Source organism: Carica papaya, chromosome 4, assembly GCF_054855325.1.
Source record: "Carica papaya isolate Zhongbai chromosome 4, ASM5485532v1, whole genome shotgun sequence".
In the NCBI taxonomy this organism is placed as follows: domain Eukaryota; kingdom Viridiplantae; phylum Streptophyta; class Magnoliopsida; order Brassicales; family Caricaceae; genus Carica; species Carica papaya.
Genome location: NC_142312.1, coordinates 22,230,913 through 22,255,613, shown reverse-complemented (window position 1 = coordinate 22,255,613; position 24,701 = coordinate 22,230,913). Strand labels below are relative to the sequence as shown.

At 33.5% G+C, this 24,701-nt stretch overlaps 2 protein-coding genes across 8 annotated transcripts in view; one reads left to right on the top strand and one right to left on the bottom strand.

The window, feature by feature from the left end:
• Nucleotides 1–7,803, bottom strand: part of CDC27A (Tetratricopeptide repeat (TPR)-like superfamily protein) — a 62,189-nt gene extending 54,386 nt beyond the window's left edge. For all 7 annotated transcript variants that reach the window (XM_022036230.2, XM_022036231.2, XM_022036232.2 and 4 more), the window contains exons 1-7: nucleotides 7,630–7,803; nucleotides 6,261–6,333; nucleotides 6,005–6,111; nucleotides 5,734–5,780; nucleotides 4,534–4,631; nucleotides 3,608–3,915; nucleotides 685–816 (exon numbers count right to left, since the gene is read on the bottom strand). In XM_022036230.2, the coding sequence (XP_021891922.1) occupies nucleotides 685–816; nucleotides 3,608–3,915; nucleotides 4,534–4,631; nucleotides 5,734–5,780; nucleotides 6,005–6,111; nucleotides 6,261–6,333; nucleotides 7,630–7,734 (870 nt within the window). In that variant the 5' untranslated portion in view covers nucleotides 7,735–7,803. The remainder of the gene's footprint in view (nucleotides 1–684; nucleotides 817–3,607; nucleotides 3,916–4,533; nucleotides 4,632–5,733; nucleotides 5,781–6,004; nucleotides 6,112–6,260; nucleotides 6,334–7,629) is intronic.
• Nucleotides 7,804–11,655: 3,852 nt separating this feature from the next.
• On the top strand, nucleotides 11,656–12,705 carry LOC148266456 (uncharacterized). Its single transcript, XM_088218155.1, has one exon. It carries the CDS (start codon nucleotides 11,849–11,851, stop codon nucleotides 12,338–12,340), a length of 492 nt encoding a protein of 163 aa, XP_088074281.1. The 5' UTR covers nucleotides 11,656–11,848; the 3' UTR covers nucleotides 12,341–12,705.
• Nucleotides 12,706–24,701: the final 11,996 nt, after the last annotated feature.

The window sequence follows — 24,701 nt, the reverse complement described above, 5'->3', positions numbered from 1 at the left end:
CGGAAACTGTGGCTGTTCTTGCTGGGGTTGAGCGGCGACTCCATCTGGGTGATGCTGGGTTTGGTTTCTTTTGGTAGTTGAGTACCAATTTGGTCTATTTTGCTTATTTTAAGGTTTTTACAAAATTTTAAAATAGTTTTACTTTAACTCTGATACCATGAAGATTTTGAAGAAAATAAATTTCTAATTTTATTTCTTATATACTTTGTGTTCACATTTAAGAGATATATATAAAGTAATTTTTCTTATTATAAGAAAAATTACTTTATATCATATAATTAAAATTTTCTTAGATATATATAAAGTAATTTTTCTTATTATAAGAAAAATTACTTTATATATATCTAAGAAAATTTTAATTATATGATATATTTTTACTATTAGAACTCTAATTATAGCCTAATACTATACTTAACATACAATCCTTATCAACAGTTATCTACTATGAACTATAAGTTACCACTTAGGACCACCTATCTTCCCTTAAAATTATTGAGCATTGCTAAGAATATAAGCACTTAACAAATGTTAACATACTAAATGAAACAAGAAAGGGAGCACAAAAGAAGGCGGTAAGAATCTACATCACGATTGATACACAACTTAAATCATTTAAACTTAAAGAAACAAGAAACAGAAAATATGAGAAGGTAGTATCTGTCTATTTAAAAATGCATACACAACCTTCATTGATTTATCTTCAATAAATTTTCTTTGAGAAACATCAATTATAGACTTTGCTGAGCCTTCACCTCTTTGAATGTTTGATTTGAGTTGCACATTTCTACAGGAAGGCAGAGGAGCAATACCTGACAGCTGTGGAATATAGAAGTATCACTCTCCATCAGGAAATGATAACAATGGCAAAATCATGGAGATTCTTTTCCCAATAATGATAAATTTAGCCAACAACACTATGCAAACATGGGAGTAAATTGCACTTATTTGAAGAGAGATGCAATTAATGCATATTTTTCTTCTCAAAAACGAATTACTTGCATTTCAACAGTGCATGAGAACGGAAAAAGTTGTGGCATATCCTTTTCCCTACCCACATGAACACACAAACTGACGAGAACAATATAAATACCTGCTTAGTTTATGTGCTAGATAATTCTTGTTTAAACTATTTCTATTGAAAAATTTATTATTAATAAAGTAATTAATTGTAAAGAACTGAAAAGGAAATTATACTACCAAATAATATCTAAAAAACTAAAATGCAAAATACGGCATGTTTCTGCTTGAAAAAATTAATTGAACCTCAAACTGTTTAAGCGATTGAAAGAACTATGAGAAACATAGACCACAGAAAAATTACTGACAGATTCATCTCTCTGATGCTAGTAAAGTTGATTAACCTGAGCTTTAAGGGAAAAATAACTGTTACTAGTCCATCTTCATGACTGTAGCACTAGGAGGTAGACAAAACTTTAAATTGATAACATTGCTTATGAAGCTTCTAAAATAACTACAAAGAATTTATAGCTAAACACTATAATCATAACTGTATATATAAATCATGTTGTTCGTCACCTCCTTGACTTTCCAACTGATATGATTTAGAAAATGACATCTTATTTACTTGGAAAACCCACATTTTCCGTCCTGTAGCAATTATAACTCTATTGTTCTAACTGAAACAATTACTCCACATAATATGCCAATTCTCAAATCGAACTGCATTTTAAGATTAAATGTTGTTAATGCTAAATTATGAAGGACAAAAATGTAAGTTTTCGCACAATTTCTACTATCCAACCCCCATTCAAGAGAATTCAAAGTTGTCCAACCTTTATTCAACCCTGTACATTCCTTTCACTAACCCTATCTAATCCCAGCTAACTCCATCTGATCCATCAGACACATGCTAGAAACTGTTTAGTAAAGGGCAAAAATGTAATTCAATGATATAAAATTAGATTTTGTGCCAGAAGTCCTTAGTCATTTAAAGTTAACGACATTAACATTAAAGGAAGGTTCTATTTGAGAAAGTATATTATCTTAATTGTAACTACATGATGATAATTGCTACAATTTTACAAGTGAATGGTGATAGGTAAGATCCCTGCTCTGTGATCTTGCTACGGGTGTATTAACACTAAAATCAGAAATAATAAAAGAATAGTTGGCAGACCTTCTCCTATTTCCTAGTTTGATCACGGGTTACGGGCTCATTAAGAGAGAATCAGACTCTACTTTTTATATGAAAAGAAATATCATTAGATGGCAGAGAAAAAAGAGGTACGAAGAGGAAGATAAAGCATCCTCAGAAAATATCCACAAAAGCAGAGGTGAAGGAAACAAAAAGAAAAAAGAAAATCACAACAAGATGCCCTCCCAATTCCTTTGAAAAATGGATAACAAAACATCTCTGAAGGATTATGAGCCACTGCCAAAAAGAAGCCCAAAAAGTCAATATCTACCACAAAACTGAGGCGGCATAAAGCGGTCCTTAAAAATTCTGGTATTATGCTCCAACCACAACATCCACAATCCGGCAGAAGACCCAACAATCTCTTTAAGAGAAAATACTAAAAACACTTTTGAATTAATTATTTGCATAATTATTCTTCTTTATTTAGAAATATATTTATGATTGCAGGTAACATATTCCTTAAGACTACAAACTGTTCTATCCAGTACAAGCACCTAGACAAACTCAAACACACAACAAGTCTTTAACTTGTCATAACTTGTTAGATGATATTAACAGGTGTCATAATATTTGTGGTAGTGTCATTCAATAAACTACAGCCTAGGTACCACATCACAGAAGGGACATATAAATCAAAATAATTTAAACAGTTATTACTTAAATTATACTTAAACATTTAGCATTAGTAAAGCAAGCTTTTAATTCTTCTTTCTCCTCTGGTAGACTTAGTTGGAGGCACAATACCAGGACCCATAACTGTGGTAAATGCATGTTCCTCATTTTCTTTATGCATAACATAGGCAATGAAAATTCAAGATTGTCACTTATTTTCATGCTTAGATATGCATAGTTCAGATTATTTATTTTCATGTATAGATGACTTTTGATTAACTAAAACATGTAGGTTTGGATAATTTCTAGGAAAAGAAACTTAGCTTAGACTCATACGAAAATTGCCCTGAATTTGAAGCCTATAAAATTGTTGGAAAAGAAATCTTTACTTCTGAAAATTATCTGATTTGAAAAGGATAACTGTTAGGTTATTTTTTCAAGTGTAACACTACAAGTAATATAAATAACTTTGGATTGTGCAAAGGAATGAGGTGGCTAGTTTGTATTGCCATTTGTCCCATTTTTTATTTTCTATCTTGTTCTCTTTCATTTGGTAGGAGGATATTTTATCCTCCTTTGGACTCTCTTTCTCTTTTAATAATATCTTTTTTATATCTTATCCTCATTTTTTGTTTATCTCTCTCTTAATAATATATTCATTCTTCAATAAGAAAATAATAACAATAAATAGAACTTGGTTTGAAATAAAGAAAACTTAAAGTGCGAAAAAATGCTAGCACATTCAAATGATTGCACAAATCAGAAAGAAATAGGAATAATATTTCAGGGATTGGGAAAAATGTATAATACTACAATCTAATCCAATATATTGCTTACATCTGGAGGTACCGGGGATGGAGTATGGCAAAATGGCACATTTGACGGACAGTCACTTATAACTGGTGTAACAGATTCATCTAAAACAGCTTCTTCATGATGACTTTGATGTGCGTCTTTTAGGTCATGCCCTTGCACATGTTTCATACGCGTTAAGTTCATACCTTCCAACTGAAAAGTACCATCTAAATCCAAAAACTGATCATCACTAGCTGTCTGCAAATGACTTGATTCATGAACTAGGTAAAGTTCTTGCAGACGGCAAGTTGCTTCTTCACCAAACATTATATTGGCTTCTTCAGCAGCACCTGTCACATACATATTTAAGGCTAGATAAACAAAGAAGAAGAGAATACTAAACTGAATAAACTACTTCGATAACCTTGTCTGAAAATTCCAGTAAAACTATGATTACCTGATAAAACAGCTAATCCAAACATCTTCACTAACAACACTCTATACTAGCAAATGTACAACAGTTCATTCCAGAAAAATAACTAATATGATATCTGCCAATATGCTAAACGTTATTAGCTTTTCAACTATCTAATTAATGGTAGAAGACATGGGTTGCATTAAATTAAACAGGAAAAAAACAAGAAAAAGGCAAAAGAACAAGAAGAATATCCAGGGTACACATTTGCAGCATAGACCAGACACCAACAAAGAACTCTAAGGATTAAATATGGAATTTTGGTGAGGAAAATTAGCTACTACTACTAATGCTTTTGGTTAAATACCAGAAAAGAAAAAAGCCATGAGCTACTTTGTTTATTAAATTCTATAGAAGAACCTAAAAATAGCAATTCCTTCGTACAACAAACAATCTAAGAAAATCATGGTAATCGCAATTTATAACATCAAAGTAAGAACTTCCTTGTATTTTATACTAAAAAAATGGGAGGATGTACGTAGTTTTTACTGACCTAAGATACAAAGTTCCTCGTATGCTGCCCAAAATAATGGATCAATTGACAATGCCTTCCTGAAATATTCAACTGCCTTCTCCCTCCTGTCATTGCACCTGCAAGGATGTAATTAAAATAGTAGCAGTCACGTGAGAAGCCAAGACTGCATTTGGTACATGAAAATATTGTCTTATTTTTATTTCAAATAAGTATACATGTATTTTATATATAAATTACATATATACATAGGTATATATTAGCTATACATGTACATGTATATGGTTATATGCATAAGATATACTATACATGCATGCAATATCAGAATATAATGTGTATAAATAGAAAAGAGTATACGTGCCTACGTGGGCATTTGAGTGTGCGCTTGGGCTTGTATCTCTAGATATGTATTTATACATGTATCTAGTTTACCTAAACGTAAACAAGTAGCTTTTTAGATAATTCTAAAGGCAAATTTTCATTATCTTCAAATTCACGCCATATTTTATTTGTCCAAATATTGTTTTTACGTGCAAGTTCCAAAATTGTTAAGAAATGTAAACATATATATATATATATATAAAAGAAACGGAAAACAGAGAATATTTCTGTGCATCAAAAGGAACCTAAATATGCTGGATAAAAATGATAAATTAAGTACAAGTGGAATTGCAACTGAACAATGAGAGGGGATATGTGCATGCGCACTCGCGCGCGTGCGAGAAAGAGAGAGAGAGAGAGAGAGAGAGATGGAGACTATCAACCATCTATTCAAAAATGCTAAAAACACAAATATAGGTATAAATATAGTTCTAATTAATGCTATTCATAGAAAGCAAGATTAAGCTTAATATATATTTTTGTTTGAAGTAACAAATCAGGCTCAAGAAAGAGTAATAACCAAGGTCAAATTAAGCATATATTTAAATTATTAAGATCACAAACTTCCGAAGGAAGCTTATGGTAGATTACCCAAATTTAGGCATGCCGCAGCCAATCCAATGCATAAACCTTTTTATCCACAAAAAGGAGTTTGAGGATGAAGTTTATTTTTAAAACAAATAATTTTCACTTTCTGTCAGTGACATTTTCTTCTTAATCTTTTCATGATTATCTTCTCATATCAAAAGTCGGATTCCTTTAACAATTAATTTTTATCTGAATTTGCACACTTAGTCGGCATCAATAGGAATAGGATCCACTAGTTTCTTTTTATGTTACCTGTATATAAGTCCAAGAAGATAGTGGCCTGCAGCACCATTTGGGACCTGCATGCAAGAAACGATAAGAGTGAATACAATCTCATTAAAAAAAGTATTTAAAGATTTATCAAACTCAATGTATAATGAAAAGATTAACCAAACAATACTCTTCATCATTATGGCAGAGGCAGACTGATACTTCAAAAGGAATATGGCATGCAAAGTCTAGGGAAAAAGAGTTGCAAAAAGCACCAAGTGTAACTGGAATAGCACATAAAGTAATCACATACTTCTTCACAAGCCTCAGTGGGCAAGAGCACAGCTTCGGCTTCACTGAGAAGATTCATCTTAAAGCATGATAATGCAAACAAGTAGCGAGATTGAGCCATTTTTGAGCCTTCAATAAATGGAACAGAATGTAATTAGCTTCAATCTAAAAATCTTGATGAGAATGACAGAAAATGCTGAAGACAAAGACAATGATCATCTAAAACTATATAAAACTAGAGATAATTGAGCCTAATCAGAGAGAGATGAAGCAAGTACCTCTTAAAACATGATATGCACTATAAGCTTGATTGTTAGTCAAATAACACCTAGCCAATAATTGTAAGTTCACCTACATGAATAGAAGTTATAAGAATGAATCAAAAATGTATGAGCTGACTGAAAAAGAATTATGTATTAGTCGCAGGAGGCAAAAGGAAACCAAAGGGTTAAATGAAAGAATGAAGAAAATGTCATATGAAGCTAAATAAGGTTTGGAAATATCAGTTAAAACACTTGTTACTGGACAACACAGGCCAAGTCTAAGAGCAGTGGATATTCTCATACATTATGCTATTCTTCGAGGGAACTCAGATCCGCTAACAGACATAAAACGGACTAGATATTTGATGTCCGTCCAATTGAAGCAAATGAGCACATTTGGTGGTTACTACTTTTACTCTTTAAAAAAATGATCCCGTTCCCACTGATTCCAGAACAAACAAGACAAATAACTAATATCTGACTTCACATACCAATAAATCGTCTCTCTATTAAATTTTATAAAGCACCGATATAGGTTGCAATTAGAAAGCAATGATCATATTTGCAATCATACAAGCTACCAACAAAAGAATATCACTATTGTTACCTATCAGCGTATATTTTTAATATTACAAAAATAATCTGATGGAAATAATAGAGTTGAATTATTCATTAAATGATCTGACTATGTAATAAAAAAATATCTATCCAAATTTATATCAACAAAATTTATAAACTAGTAGTCCACTGCTTATTAGAGATGTAACCAGCCGGACCCACTCACCATATTAAGAAAGATAGCTCGCTAAATACTCCGTTTTTAATAACTCATCAAACCAAAACAGTAAGCTACATTTTCTTTTCTCCCCTGAATTTTACACCAATTATAAATCAGCCTGTAGCCAAATGCCATTTCATTTTCATCCCTTTGATAAAGATTCCAACCATGAAGAGTAACTACCCTAACAGGTTAGCGTGGAAATGTTACATAATCTTGTCATTAAATCTCAATTAGCTATGGACAATCATACAAATCTGAAAACCTCAAATCACCACCAGATTCTGGAAATAATTTTTTAAAAAAGGCAGATAACAATATGAATGGATATGACCGGAACTATAGATATACAATAATAAATATACGTACAAAAACCCGTATTCTATCCCTGTCTACATAGAATTGTTAATAAAAGGAACTAAAATCCAATATTGCATGAAAGCCTACAATGAGTTTTAATTGTAGAATTCAAATGAATAATTCAGCGAAGAAAACCTACATGAGAGAGAGAAGAAAAAACAACTATTAACCATTCAAATTATACAGCGAAAAGCTGTAGCCAGAGACAGAGGAATACATGCACACGCCAGTAATGCACACAAATACCTCAGAGGGAAATTCAGCACGGAGACGTTCGCATAAGAAAATGGCGTTGTTGAGTGTGAATTGATTCAAGCTTTTCTCCACGCAATTTATTAACAGCGCTTCCATTGATTGATCCTGTGAGCAAGCGAGAGAGAGAGAGAGAGAGAGAGAGAGAGAGAGAGAACAGTCAGAGAGACGTTAAATTTATGTTGGTTGTTCATTCGAAAGAAGAAATAGGCTGTTCAAATTCTGGGTCGGACCAATCGGGTCGAATTAAATTGACCCGAATATAGTTTAATTCCGTCCTTTTAGTTCCCAGTTCATACTAAAAATCTGAGAGTAGTAAAAAAGAAGGCTCTCCAGCCCAATTTCCAGCAGCATTTTTGTGGCCCAGCCCAACGTTTGTTCCCAATGGTATAATAAATTATTTTTATATAATATAATAAAATTAAAAGAAAACATTTTTTACCTATAATTTTCAATTTATAGTTTGATTTAGTTAATTATTAGCTATCTACAAAAATATATAGTTCAGCTTTAATTCGGCATTTGAATGAATTATAGGTTTTAGTTCGACTCAATTTATAATAACTATAAAAATTATGATTAACCAAATCAAAAAATTATATCTGTGAACGATTGATAATATAAAGATAAAATTAAACATAAGAACTTTCATTTTTTGGTGAGAAGATAAAAGCTAGACTTGATTTGACTATACTAAATGATTCATTTTAAATTGTACTGACATATTATTTATTTTAGTTTTTTGTTTCAATTTTAGAAGTTTTTAAATTTTAGTCTATTCTCCGACTAGTCTTAATTTAGAATAAAGATATTAAAATAGAGCTCGTTGACTTAAATTTATTCATTTTATAATATTCAGTAGAAGTTTAATCTTTTAAAAAAAAATTTAAAAATTCGTAAATTTTAATCTATTCTTAATCTAGTTCGTATCTTGACCAAAAAAATTAAAACAGAACTTATTAACTCAAACTCATTACATTTAGTAAAAGACTATTTTTAAGATCTTTCGTGGATGTTTCTAATAAAATTAATATTTAATCTCCAATAACATAACCTATTAATTCTTTAACAATATTAAACTTCTTGTAATCATTGTTTATCTCTAGAACACCAGAAGACCATAACTTAATCTCCTACTTCATTCAAACTTTATATAGCTCATCAATCATTATTAATAAAATCACCAAAATCAATCCTCTAGGTCCAACAACTCTATTAATTCATTTTGATAATTCATTTAGTCCTCAAATCCGATAAAATGTTATTATTTTAGTTTTTTACGTTTTAAAATCAAATTTTTATCTTGTGAAGCTCTATTTTTTAGGTTTACCATTCTTGTCATCTCTGGTAAAAACAAAATTTATTTCATAACTATTAAGCGATAAATGCAAAAGAAAAAAAAATTATTATTAATATTTAAATTTTTAACAACTTAAATAAGATTATTAGATAATCAAGTCATGTCATGCAATTTACAAATGTGAATATTACTAACAACTCTTTTAAAGTTAATCAAATTTGTCAAGGCATGTCACAGTAGATATGAATGATGAGACACCACAATTGAGGAGCAATTATTGTGTAAAATAGTATCCTACTTTTGTTTTACAAATTTTATTGCTTGGCTCGGATTGTTGTTAAGTTATTGATAAAAATATGATACAATATTAGTATATACTTGTCTACAAAATAATTTATTATTATGTTATATCATCAAACTAAATTATAAATAATTTATCGTACATGTTTTAACCTCTAATTAATATTGACATAATAAAGTAATAAAAAATATATCAAATTAAGAAATTTATAGAAATTATGAATTTTATATTTTAAAAGATTAAGAACCTAAAACATAAAATAAATAAAAAACCAAAATAAAAAAAACAAAAAAAAATATTTCAATTTACCAACTAAGGCCTCTAAATAACCGTCCGACAATGAGGTAGGAGCGTAGAGACAATTAAGAGGTTTGCCTAGAGTTAGTCACCTTTGGAAAAAGTGTGTAATAGCTCATTGGTTAAATCTTTTTGTGTCAAAACAAATATGGTTAAGCCATTGGTGGAAGCTGTGGAATGTAAATATCTAGTAATAAGAGAGTGTTTCATCTTTGAGGCAAAAAAAAAAAAAACCACTCGTATAGGGCGGGCGGACAAAGTGAAATCGAGAATACCAACTTAGCTAACCTGAACATTAATAAGAGTTTAATGCCCCAAACTTTTATGTTATGATATAGTTTATAAATTTTTAATATTTTATTATTATGTAATCTCCTAAGTTTTAATTTTGTTTCGAGTTACACGTTTAAGGCATGTGACATTTTGAAGGGAAAGAATATAACTCCTTAGGTCTTTTTTGGGGATAAGTAAATAATGAATTTTTTATCATGATGTTCTTCTATTAATTAAAAGAATCAAATATTATGAAAATTTTATTATATTTAATTTATCATACGATCTGTTGATTTGTTGTACACTATAACCATATTAAATCATTTTTTACAATTTAAAACTCTATGTTTTATAGCAATGTCAAACTTGTGCATTGCTTTCCTCATCAATTTCTAGATATTTTTTTCTTAAGTCTACATGTGTGTTTCCACGGGGGTTATTTGAGTCTCTCGCCTTATAAATATAATCAATGTATCATTTACTTACCCTATAATAAAATAAAATAATGTGTAATAAATTTAAGGAATTATTATAAGTTAAAAACAAAATTAAAAATTGTAAATAGAAAATATTTTAGTTGGGTTGGGTTGAATTTAAATTATTTTTTATTTTTATTTATTAATATTAATTAATTATTAACTAACTATTAATATATAGTTTGTGTTTTAGTTTGCATGACAAAGATGATTTGATGATATAAATAAAAGTGCACAGAAAGCTTATCATTCATTCATTCATTAAGCCTTCTTTAATGAAATGGCAAAACAATCTTTGAACCTGGTATTTGTCAAGTCACATGAATGCTCATGTGAGAGTTCCCAAGCCCATTGCTATGAAACATTACAATTATTCATCATCACTCCTTTATAAGCAAAGTACCTTTTCTTTTTTAACATTTCAACTACCTCACTTCCATGCTTGATTTTCTTGCATGTGAATCCGCAAATTATAGCCTCATATATATAGTTTTTCATTATAAAAGTTTTGTTAAAAAGTTAAATATTACAATTCAATTTGTTTGGTTTACGGATTTCATAAGTGAACCCTAATTTTATAAATTGAAATTTTTATTTTGCAAGATTCTGATACAATATTTTACTTAGATTTTTTAGAAATTTCTAATTACACGATAAACAGCTTATGTATTTAATTATGATATAATATTTATATTATAATTTACTATAAAAAAATAAATATTTTTTATTGTTTATAATATTAGCATAAAATTTTTTAAATATCTTAATTTTTTATAGTATTTCTTTTTGGTTCACTTTATTATCAATTAATTGTGTAAATTTCCATTTGGCAAGCAAATTTCAAATTTTTTTTTTTAAAAAAATAATAATAATAATATTTTGCAATTTGAATCACAACTAACAACTATGTTTTATTTTCTAGTTAAGTAGAAGTTGGTACGTACCCACAACCAGCCTCTGAGAAAAAGACATGCAATATTAATAGTTAACATTTAAGTTATCATATTATTAAATTACTATAAACAATTAATTAAGTAATTCTTAATCAAGATTTTTAATTTCAAAAAAATAAAAACAAGTGACTTATAAATAATTGATTAATTAATTATTTTCTATAATATATACAAATAAATAAAAATCAAATTAATTTGACAAAAATCATAACAATGGTTATAAATATATAAAATTATTTTTCTATAAATATGATAACGATTTTTGTGTATTTGAAACCTGCGGTTTATGCATGTTGTGGTTGTCATCTTTCATGTATATATATATATATATACATGAAAAGCTTTAGATTCATATGGTTACAATAGTCCCTCACGTGAACCCCTCAACTTGAATACCTTTATCCAAACCCTTTCTTGAAAGTTCCATTAAATACTTTACTAACTAAAGCCACCTAGCTTCATGAACCGTTTAATTAGCATCATGTGAGTACACTAACCAGATTCAAAAACTAGTATAAATAACATTATTCTCACCATTCATACCATCATTTCCTCGAACAAGAATTAACTAACATATCTTGCAACCCATATCAGATCATAAGAGATACAAGACATGGCGCCACATGGAGAGGCAATCAGCCGAAGTTTCAAAAGACCTCCGAATATTGAGAGGAGCAAATCCGACGTGTTATTTGAGATTAGACGAGAAGAGTTAGAGAATAGCACAATGCCTCCAATATCAGAGGTTGAGAATGCAAAATGCGAGTGTTGTGGCATGAGCGAGGAGTGCACTGCTGAGTACATCGAAGGGGTCCGTGAGGTGTTCATGGGGAAGTGGATATGCGGGTTATGTGCGGAGGCAGCAAAGGAGGAGATAGAGAAGAATGGAGGGAAAAAGGAAGAGGGATTGAAGTGTCACATGAGTGCCTGTGCACGTTTCAACAAGTTTGGTAGGGCTTATCCTGCTTTGTTCCAAGCTGAAGCCATGAGAGAAATGCTTAGAAAAAGAGCTAAATCTATTAGCCCTAAACCCATTAACAAAGGAGGGATTGCTAGGAGTTCAAGCTGCATTCCTGCAATTACAAAAGATCTCAATTTTACTTAATTATATTCAATCACCCATATACATATATAATAAATGTATGTATAACACCTCTATTCATTTTCTATCATGCAAGCCTTGAAGGTTTTTTCTAGGATCATCAGGGCTTTTTGGGGGAAGCTTATGCTATTTGCTTCCAACCGCGCCTGCCTTTTATTGCTACCAAACAAGGCTCCTTCCTCCATTTTCTACTAACCCTAATTAGTTGACCTCCATCTTGATTTTGTATTAATGTATCCATATATCCACTCCATTTCATCCATCCAACTTAACATCTTTATGTTTCAATAAAAAGTTACCATCTTCTGTATATGTATGTGAGCAAACCATTATTAACCATTGGTTTATAACAATATTCCATTATTTTACTTTCTGCTCTATTTCTAATTTATTGCTAAATTTTCAAGCTACCACAAGATTTTGGCCTTAAAAGGAGGTTTGTTCCTTTGAATAAGGTAATCAGTAGTTTCTAATAGTTGAAACATTTTTTCTTGAATAAAGTTAAATTTATGAGATATATAACTAATTTTAAAGAATTATTATTTTTTAATAAAAATTTATATATTTAAATAATTAAATGATACTCAAACATCAATAAAAAATAATAATAATCAATTTTCTAATAAGAATGTAAATAAAAACACAATTTAACTCAAATTCAAATTATCCTAGAGATGAATGGAAATATTAATTATTCAGTTAAATAATCATTAATAATTTCATATAATTATTATAGGTAACTAACAAATAAACTAAGTAGACTAAATAGTTAATTATTATTTTTTTGGTAGAAATTTACTGCTGACATCCTGAAATTTTTTTTTTTTTTTTTCCTGAGTTGCCTATTGGTACTATACAGTAATTTCCTTACTTGTACATCTAAATTAAATAAATATGACAAGTACCTAATATTTCTTGAATATTAATTGGGTCTGGGAAATATTCTAATTAGCCTATAAAATGAAAATATATAAAATAATATTTGTTTTTATGACCACCTTTCATCACTCAAATATATAAACTTTCTTATTGATTATATAGCCTTTGGAGAAAGAGAAGTAAAACGTTATCCTCAACTTTCAACGTATTTATAAATCTTAGAAGAAAGTAGTTCTTGAACCTTCTTCTTCAAATTCTATGGCATATGAGATTAGGCTAGTTGGGTGATCAATTTTTAAAAAGTTTGTGATAGTACTTATATAATTAAAATGCTATAACAGCTCAAAATTTAATTGAATGATAGTATTGAATTAATAAACTATTAACATAAACAATTAAAAATTTAGTATTTATATTCCTTATACAGTTTACTCATGATGCTCAAAAGGGATACGGGAATGTCCCTTGAAGGAAATTAAAATAACAGAAAGAAAAATAAAAATAGAAATCTATAGGGCCGATCTCCGCAATGCAACCAGTAGAAAACGGAAGACAATCTTTAATCACTAACTTTTTTGGTGTTCAGAATCCGAATTTTAGTCATCTTGATCTGAAATGATTAAATAAGGAAAAAAAAACTACATTAATTCATTAAATATATCAATACTTTATAACCGATATGGAAAATTAAAAATTTGTAAAAATCGCAAAACAAACTAATTCTCCTATCCTCTCGGAATTTGATTCCAAGCACCCTCATGGCCAAATCGGAGCAAAAGAAACGGCGGATGAGCTGAAAATCGCGGGTAAAGCCCGGCGGTGCCGCCGCGAGTAAAACTCGCAACCGCCTCCGATGAGTCTCTTTCTGTTTCCTGTTTCGTGCGATTTTTCTACCATTGTGTTCACTAGAAAATTTTGCCGCCGGTAGGTTTCTATTTTTTTGACTTTTTTTAGCCAACCGAGTCCCCCTAACGTATTTTCTCGCAGGGATGGGTATAAAACTGACCGAAACCAGCTAAAGCTAGCCAAAAATAGTCAGGTCGAGGTAAACTGTTGTCGCTGGAGCACGCAGTGCCGCCGTGCCAGAATTTCGAAACTGGCCAGAAAATATTTTTAACACTGATTTTAGATTTTTTGGGATATTTTTAGGTACGTGAAGCGTATTTTAATCTCTACATAAAAATTCAGAAAACTCGAAGATCGTCAGTAGGCGCAGTAGAAAGTTCGGTGTTTTGGACACCGATTCGGGTAAGAATCTCTCACTTATTCTCTGTTATAGAATTGAAGCTTAATAATCGATAATATGGTATTTTGTGTAATTTAAAAAATTTTGAGAAAAATTATATATTACTTATGGAGCCGGAACCGGTTAGTTCTCTATTTGTCCTATTTAACTGATTATTGAATTTATAGCTTTAAATACATGATGATATACTGGAATGGTTGAATAATTCAGTTGTATTTTTTGGATATATATATATTATTTGTCTTATGTGATTTACGGTTGATTTGTGAAATTGGTAATTAATATGCAAACAAAAAATTTATTGGTCACGTGAATTAATGAATGGTAGCTTTACTGGATATATTGAAAGATGGTGGATGGACTGGGTACATAGGGAACCCTAACATGAATGTTGTCTCATACCGGATGGGGTATCGAGAAATGGTATTTTTGGTGCTCATACCGAACGGGGTATGGAGACGACCCGATTCACCCTCATACCAAACGAGGTATTGAGGGATAGTATTTTTGACGCTCATACCGGACGGAGTATGGGGACGGCCGGTTAGTTGAAAATGTTAAATATTGGTTCACGCATAATAGAGATATCAGTAGATAAATAAAAAAGGAAAGTGGTTGTTATTGCTCACTCGAAAATGAGATTGGAATATTATTGGAGTTATTGTCTCTATAGGTCGATTTTGAAAATCTTGCAACGGTAAATATATGCAATAAATAAATTTTTTTATGATAAAAGAATTTACTTAAATCAAGAACTCAATTGGTTATTTATATCATTTTTACCAAACTTCAGTTTCTGTATCGGTGAATTGTATGATATTCTTACTTGTATAGTGTAGCTCATATTTTCATTAAATATTTCAGATCAAAAGGATCAAGACTCAGATCCCAATCAACAAGAGGGTATGAATAGTTCACCATCTGAACTCCCTTCAAAAGCTAGTGAAGGTCATCATAGAATGCTCAGTATATTACATTTTGTTTATTTATTTGATTTTCGTTTGTTCTTTTAGAAAGAATATTCTCATAGTCCTATTGGACATTCTAAATTATTATGTAATGAATATAAATCCTAAACTCTATTATTTTACTCCCGCACTTAATTTATAACCTTAATTTCTTTTAAATTCTTGGTCTTTACAGTTGGTATTAGAGTTGCATTCTTCAGAACTGTTCCTTATACAAAGACTTAAAAATATCAAATACGAATTATCGTCCAACCCTTCTTTTTGAAAAATAAGTATAAAGACACGAGGAGACGAGGTCCCTTGTTGAATAGGGCAGCCCGAGACGGGTCGCTTCGAGAGGATTTTGATTGGCTTCTCGAGATTTTAGAGAGACTTATCTCTGCCTAGTAGGCCAAGGAAGAGAGGAGGGAACTGTTTGACCCTCCACCATTTCCACAATATGAGCTACCCCTACAACGAGAGGATTTAACATCGCCTCGATGCAACCATGCTCCTTCGTTGTATCATCTGACACCTTCACAATACAATTTGAAGCCCCACCGTATCATCCAGCACTGTTATAGGGCCATCCGGTCCCCCCCCCCAACAATATCTGGCTCCTCTTCCACGGGACTCAGTTTCACCATGATGGACCTGATAGAGATTGACACGGGGGACCCTGATGTATTTATAAGAATGGACTGGTTAGTGGTGTATCACGCCACCGTTGATTGTTTCTACGAGAAAAATTATATTTAAGCCTCCTAACAAAGAGTCATTTACATCCAAATAAAAGTTTAGAATATTATTCTATCATAGCAATTTCTTTATTACATAGTGCTTTAACTCGGTTGTTTTCTTTATACTAGAAAAACTTAAGAAAAAAATTTGTATTCAAGATATCCCAGTAGTCCGAGACTTCCCGAATGTGTTTCTTAATGAACTTTCTAGACTACGAATGGATAAGGAAATTGAGTTCACCATAGACTTTCAGCCTAACACGCAGCCTATCTTAGTTTTCTTTTACTGCATGAGTCGTGTTGAGATAGAAGAGCTGAGGAAACATATCTATGAATTGCAAGATAGTGGGTTCATCCAACATAGTGTGTCCCTTTGGGGTGCTGGAGTCACATTTGTAAGGAAGGGGAATGGGACATTAAGGTTATGTATTGACTACAGGAGACTGAACAGGATCACGATTAAGAATAAGTACCCGTTCCCCAGGATCGATGATATTTTTAATCAGTTGGAGGGTGCGTAGGTCTTCTCCAAGATAGATCTGCGTTCAGATTACCATTAGATAAAGATCAAGGCAAAACACATTCCTAAAACAGCTTTTCGATCCAGGTACGGATACTTTGAGTACCTGGTCATGTCATTTGGACTAACCAACATACTATCCATTTTTATGGATTTGATGAACATGATTTTTAAAAAATGTCGGAATCAATTTATTATTATTTTTATCGATGATATCCTATTCTATTCAAAAAATAGAGAGGAACACACTCACCATCTGACTCAGGTTTTGCAGGTTTTTAGAGAAAGAAAAAGTTGCATGCAAAGTTGAGTAAGTGTGAGTTCTGACTCGAGCAGACTACCTTCTTAGAGCACATCATATCAAGGGATAGAGCGTGAGTGAACCCCGAAAAAGTTAGGGCATTGCTTGGTTGGGAGAAATTGCATCAATCAAGGAGATTCGTAGCTTTCTGGTGAGTGAACCCCAAAAAAGTTGAGACAATGCTTGGTTGGGAGAAATTGACATCGGTCAAGAAGATTCGTAACTTTTTAGGAATGACAGGTTATTACTGCAGGTTTGTAGAATGATTTTCTAGTCTAACTGCTCCTTTGACCTGGCTCACATGGAAGAACGTCATGTTTGAGTTGAATGAAAACTATGAAAGGAGCTTTTCAGAACTAAATAAGTGGTTGACCACTGCACTTGTGTTGGCCTTGACGAGTGGAATAAGTGGATACATAGTTTATAGTGGTGCCTTCTACCTGGGGCTGGGTTGTGTTCTGATGCAGTATGGAAATGTCATAACCTATGGGTCTAGGTAGTTAACGAGTCATGAGAAAAACTATCCCACCCACGACTTAGAACTTACTGCGATTATCTACGCCTTAAAGACTCTGTGCCATTACTTGAATGGGGAGACTTTTCAGATTTAGACTGACCATAAGAGCTTGAAACACATATATACTCAAAAGGATCTCAACATACGTCAGAGACGATGGATAGAATTACTCAAGAACTACGATTGCGACATTATGTATCACCCAATAAAGGGCAATGTGGTAGCCAACGTACTCAGCAGAAAAAGTGCATATATAGTACCTCACTTAATGGTTTCAGAATGCAGAGTAATAGAGGTCGCACAACAGATATGACTTCAGGACCTAAAGAGAATTACATGTTTGGCCCACCTCATTGTTCAACCTGAGTTGATCCAGATAATAAAAGAAGCTCAATCCACCGATTATACCCTAGCATCCCTCAGGAAAGATGCAGAACATGGGGTAAATTCAGAATTTTGAGTCTCTGCTGATGGGTTGCTCAGATTTCAGGACATGATGTGTGTTCTATATAATAGTGAGCTGAAAAGGGACATTATGACAAAAGCTCAAAGCTCAAAATTTTTCATGCATCCCGGAAACACTAAGATGTATCAAAGTATGTGATCCCAATTTTGGTGGAACAGGATGAAGAAAGAGTTAGCCGACTTTGTTTCTAAGTGTTTGGTGTGTTAGCAAGTCAAGGCAGAGCATCAACGCTCAGACGAGCTACTTTAGCCATTACCGATTTTGGAGTAAAAGTAGGAACACATCACAATGGATTTCGCGACAAGATTGCCTAGGGCACGCTCGGGATATGATATTATTTTGGTAATTGTTGACCGGCTCACCAAGTCTTCTCACTTCTTAGGCATCAAGATGATCGACTCATTAGACAAGTTAAAAAGAATGTATATCTAGGAGATAGTCAAGTTACATAGAGTGTTAGTGATAGTAGTATCTGACAAGGACCCCATGTTCAATTCTCGGTTCTAATCTAATTTTCAGTAAGTCATGAGAACAAAACTATCTCTTAATATTGTACTTCACCCTTAGAACAATGGACAATTAGAAAGGACGATCCGCACACTGGAGGATATGCTCCGAGTTTGTGTTCTTAACTTCAGGGACCATTGGAATGATCATTTATCTCTAATAGAGTTCGCTGACAATAATAACTATCAAGCAAGTATCAGCATGGCTCCCTACAAAGTGTTATATGGTCGCTCATACAAATCGCTGATCTATTGGAAAGAGGTGGATGATAGAAAATTGTTCGGCTCAGATCTTGTAGATGAGATTACAACTAAAATAGTTAAGATTATGAAGAACATCCAGACGACTCAAAGCAGGCAGAAGAGCTATGCGGACACCCGGATGAGAGATTTGAATTTTGATAAAGGTGATCAAATGTTCCTTAAGGTCACTTTTTTCGAGAGAATCGATAGGTTTGGCAAGAGGGAGAAACTAAATCCCTAGTTTATTAAGTCATTTGAGATCTTAGACAGAATTGGTACCGCCACCTGCAGACTAGCACTACCTCTAGAACTATCCAGAGTGCATAATGTGTTTCATGTGTCCATACTATGCAAGTATAACTCGGACCCCTCTCATATCTTGGTATACGAGCCTTTTTCACTTCAAGAGGATCTGTCCTATGAGGAGGTACCAGTGGGCATTGTAGACTAAAAGAGTATAGTACTTCGCAATCGAAAAATTCCCTTCGTTAAGGTCATATGATATAATCACAGACAGATAGAGACCAAATGACAACTAGAATAAGACTTCAGAGCCCAATATCCCCAACTATTTGATTAAGTGAGAGAGAGACAAATTTGATGGATCAAATTTCTTTTAGGTGGGGGAGTTGTAATACCTGGGCCCGAAAATTGGCCCGGGATTAATTTCAACATAAATATATATATAAAAAAACCTATTTTTAAGATTTATAAATTTTAATTTAATGCGAAATAAAAAAAAATAGGTTGATGATGAAATTGAAAATAATTTTGGAAAAAATGGGTGAAATTTTGGGTTCGAATTGTGTTTTTAAAAGAAAAATCAGAAACTGGGGGTCAAAACACAATTAAAAGAAAATTTTCCACGTAAGACCGCCTAGTCAGCAGTCCCCACAAACCAGAGCACATCACGTGGTAAGGTTTGCTAACTCGGTGTTACGCGGGAAGCCACGGTAGCAATCCGCGTGCCCCGTGATCGGACGGTTACGATCAAACGCGATGAACGGTCCATATTTGTTCTCTCTTTAAACGTAATCGGATAGTCGCGATTAAATGCGATAAATAGCCCAAATTCGTTCTTGAAATGCAATCAGACGGTTGAGATCAAACGCGACGAACGGCTCAGATTAACGCGAGACAGGTATAAATATTTCACATCACACTGAACTCAAACCCTAGCCGCCAGCCTCCTACTGGAGAAGAAGAATCAGTCGCCAGAGAATGGAGCCAGTCGCCAGAGAAGGGAGCCCATCGTCGCCCCCCATCGCTCCAAAGCCACCTCTAACTGCTAAAAAAAGGTAAAAATTATTCTATCCGCTTGAAATTTGATTCTGAGCACCCCTATGGTCAAATTGGAATAAAAAGAATGACGAATGAGTCGAAAACTGCGAGTAAAGTTGTAACAGCCCCGGAAATTTAAAATGGAATGTATATTAAAAATATCAAATGTAGAAGCGAAGTCAAAAATTCGATTAACATCCCTTACACTAAAACCAAAAACGTGCTTACAATATAAAAGATCAAACTACCTAAAGGAGAAACTTGAAAGTAAAAGCTACAAATATGACTATGGAGTCTTTAGACGTCCCCTTCGTCGTCCTCCTGCGGAACTGGCTCAGGAATAATGTCTTCCTGATCTGAAATGATTAAATAAGGAATGAGCTACACTAGCCCAGTAAAGACATCACGATATCTCACCGTCACGGAGGTAAAGGTGGGTAGAAAACACAAAAAGATCAATGGAGCATAATTTACAACAAAACCTTTTATCAATAATAAAACCTTTACCATTCACTTACCTCGGTGAAATTCATAAGACAATATACGAAAGCAATAACATCATTATCATCATGAAATCATATATAAACTGTATAACGTAATACTTATCAAGCTTTTCGTAATTCAATCGTTACACAATATATTTTCCTATTTTACCAGCCCACTATTATCCATGGGGATCCATAGGGGTCCCGCTACCCGTTAACCCTTAACACTTGAAATCATATTCCAGGGTCGTCCCCATACCCCGTCCGGTATAGGCGCCAAAACTATAAACCCCATTACCCCGTCCGGTATGAGGGTGAAACGGGCCGTCCCCATACCCCGTCCGGTATGGGCGCCAAAACACATAAGATCTCCATACCCCGTCCGGTATGGGAGACCACAATCCAGGTAGGGTTCCCTATGGACCCGGTCCGTCCACCATCTCCTAGGATATCTAGTCAGACTGACCACATTATACAATTACCCATTTACATAATCTATCATTCTCTTTTCCCTCAGTCAGCATCATCAATCCACATACAAACAAGTAAAACAGTAATTTATGCCAAACAGACAACACACAGCATCGATATCCCAGTCATTCAATCCATAATCAATAAAACAGTACAATATGCACACAAAACTATAAAATGAAAACATCAAACCTCATACTGCATTTAAAACTGTAAAACAGGCCAAATAACAGTTAACCGACAAATATACTAGATTCGGGCTCCATTAGCGACCTTAAGCAATTTCACACATTCGTTGATTCATGGAATACCGTTTTATCATTTATTGAACTTTAATACCGTGATAGGAGATAGGGTGAGGGGTCCTTACACGTTTCGGGGTCCGAACACGGCTTCACAGTGCGCCTACAGGCTGTCCTTAATTTTTCCAATTTTTCCCGGGGAACTGAAACGCACTACTGGTACCTGCACGTGTTCCAAAAAATCCCAAATTAGGCCCAGGGCCCCTTTCGGCCAATATCGCATTTTTGGCACGGCGGCTCCGCCGTACTCCGACGACGGCGCCGCCGCTTGCGGCGGCGATTCGCCTTGGTTTGGCCATTTTCGGCTGAATTCGGCCACACTTGCATCGATACTTGCGACTAAACAACTCTAGGGCCCTCGAGGGGCCAAAAAATTATGGAAAACCAAAGCTTACCGGCGGCGGTGCTCTCGGGTGCGGCGGCTCTCCGGTGAAGTTCGTGTTTTGGTGATTCGGCTCCGATCAACCTGTATAGAAAAGAATGGTGATCACGGTGATATAAAAATTGTATTAAACGGAGGCCGGGAAGGGCCTCATCGGAGGCAAAAATCGAGGAGGGGCGCGGCGGTGCCGCTGGGCTTCGGCCGTGTTTTTTGGCCGTTTGGCCAGGATTTTGGCTCCGATTTGGCCACAGGGGAAATCAGCGTGGAAAAATGAATCGGGGGTATGAAATTTACCTCGATCGGCGGTCGGAAATCCCTCCGGTGCGGCGGCGGGTGGCGGCGGCCGGCTTCTGGTTCGTCTTCTCCGGCGAGGGCAGGCGGCTAGGGTTTGTGGTTTGGTGTGGGGGTCTTATTTATACTCTTTTGCCTTTTGATCTCAGCCGTCCATTTTGATTTAATCTGGGCCGTCCGTTTTTGATTGAATCTCGGCCGTCCGTGTGATTGCATCTGGGTCGTCCGATCGCACGTTCGATCTGGGTCGTCCGATCGCGCATACGCGGATCGCCAATGTGGCCCGTCCCGGATCGACGTGGTCTTGCCACGTGACAGGTCCCGGTTGGCCGGGACTGCTGACTGGGTCTGCTGACGTGGCCCCCCCCCCCTTTTTTTTTTCTTCTTTTATTTTCCGGGCGCTACAAAAGTCTTGTGGTGCTGCTGCAGGCAAAACTCGCAACCACCTCGGATGAGCTCCTTCACGTTTTCCGTTTCGTGCGATTTTTCCACTATTATGTTCACCTTTCTAGTTTTTACAGGTTGACCAAAGAAAAATATTCAATCGCGAAGGTAAGCTAGCAGAGCCACCGCACCAGAAAATTCCACCGCATGTAGGTTTTTGTTTTTTGACTTTTTTCAGCCAACCGAGGTCTCTAACGTGTTTTCTTGCAGGGATAGGTATAAAACTGTTTGAAACTAACCAAAACTAGCCAAAAACGGTCAGGCCGAGGCAAACTATCGCCTACGGCGGCGGTGCCATCGCCAGAGCATGGCAGTGTCGTCGTGTTGGAATTTCAAAATTGGCCGAAAAAGATTTTTAACACTAATTTTGGATTTTTTTGGATGTTTTTTGATATGTGAAGCATGTTTTAATCTCCACATAAAACTTCAAGAAACCTGGGGACCGCCAGTTAGTACAGTAGAAAGTTCAGTGTTTCGGATACCGATTCGGGTAAGAATCCATCACTTTGTTCTCTTTTATAGAATTGAAGCTTAATAATCGATAATATGGTATTTTGTGTAATATAAAAAATTTTGAAAAAAATTACAAGTTACTAATAGAGACGGAACCGGTTAGTTCTTTATTTGTTCTATTTAACTGATTATTGAATTTACAACATTAAATACATGATGATATATTAGAATGGTTAAATGATTCAATTATGCTTCCTGGATATATATATATTACTTGTCTTGCGTGATTTACGGTTGATTTGTGAAATTGGTAATTAATGTGCAAATGAAAAATTGATTGGTCATGTGAATTAATGAATGGTAGCCGTACTAGATATTTTCAGCCCTTAGATCTGGCTTATTTGGAAAATGAATATAGACCACACGATCGGATGCAATCAGGGCTGTTCCGATCGCACATGAAGAAGAAATGGATCTGGACCGTCTGTGCGTACGGGAGTAGATCTAGGCCGTCAGATCCATTGGCACGCGAATCATCCGTGTGGCTTCCCGCGTGGATTTATGTTCGCGTATTTGCCACGTGGCGCACGGTGATCGAGTGCACTGCTGATGTGGTGGTCCACGTTGCCACTTTTCTATTTTTTTTTATTTTTACCCCAATTTTTTAAATTTTTTTTCAAATAAGTTCTTTCTTAGTTTCAGTTTATCCATGACTTTTGAAAATTATTTTTAAATACACTCAAAACATATATTTCTTCAAAAATTTAATTAAAAATTAAAAAATAAAAATTTTAAATTATTTATTAATATAATTTGATTATCTCAAATTAAAATTTCGAGTCCGAATGTTACAAATGCATTCTTATAAACTTAGTGGGAATTTAGAACAATATATATATAATTACTTATACCTAAGTAATTGAAAATGTAAGAAATATATTTTACATATGTGGATATTGATTCTACCTTAATTACTAAAAAATATTGTACAGTCTTTATTTTCATAAAAGATGTCAAATCTTTAATCAGTGATAACTAAAATAGCCAATGTATAAATTGCGTATAATATTACCGAATTGATTATAAACCCTCTCTTCATATGCTCATTATTTGTGTGTAACAACCACGTGCCTTAGCTTTTACAAATATAACTCTTTATATAATATGTAAATGGTTATATACTTAAGACACGCATTTACTATTCGAAAATATCCAAATTAAGTCCCTGTATTTTTTTGGTTGAAATAACTTTTTTACTTTTAAATTTTGTCTATAGCTACTCTTTACTTTTAACAGCAATTATAAAAGAGTGCTTCAACTAAATATGTAAAAATAGAATTACTTTCTTTAGAAATATACTAATATTAACAAACTGTATTATAAAATAATTGAATTAAATTTATATAATTTTTATTTATATAATCAGTCAGTTTAAATAAAATAAAAATAAAAAAAAAATATTACAAAAAATAAATAACTAACAACGTACTAAAAAAATTATTAATTTACTAATTTATAGTTATTGAAATTAAAATATCACTACTTTATTATTAAAATATTATTACTGTTAAATTAAATCATTATTAATTTTTAAATAAATAATAAAATTTTAGTACTTTTATCTAAAATAAATAAAAAGGCAAATATAGAGTTTTATAGATGTAAAGACAGAAGTTCAAACTAAAACATCTGAAAAATGACTTTTTTTTTTTTTTGAACATTTTTATTTCAAAATTTTAAAACTACATTTTTTATCCCTTTAAAAAGAAAACCTAAAATCACGCATTCCTTCCTTCTCATCTGCTCTGCTCTGCTCCTCCTCTTCTCACCTTCAACGATATCGAACCTCTTATACCGTAGAAGCTCGCACGCCGCCTTGCCATCGCATCT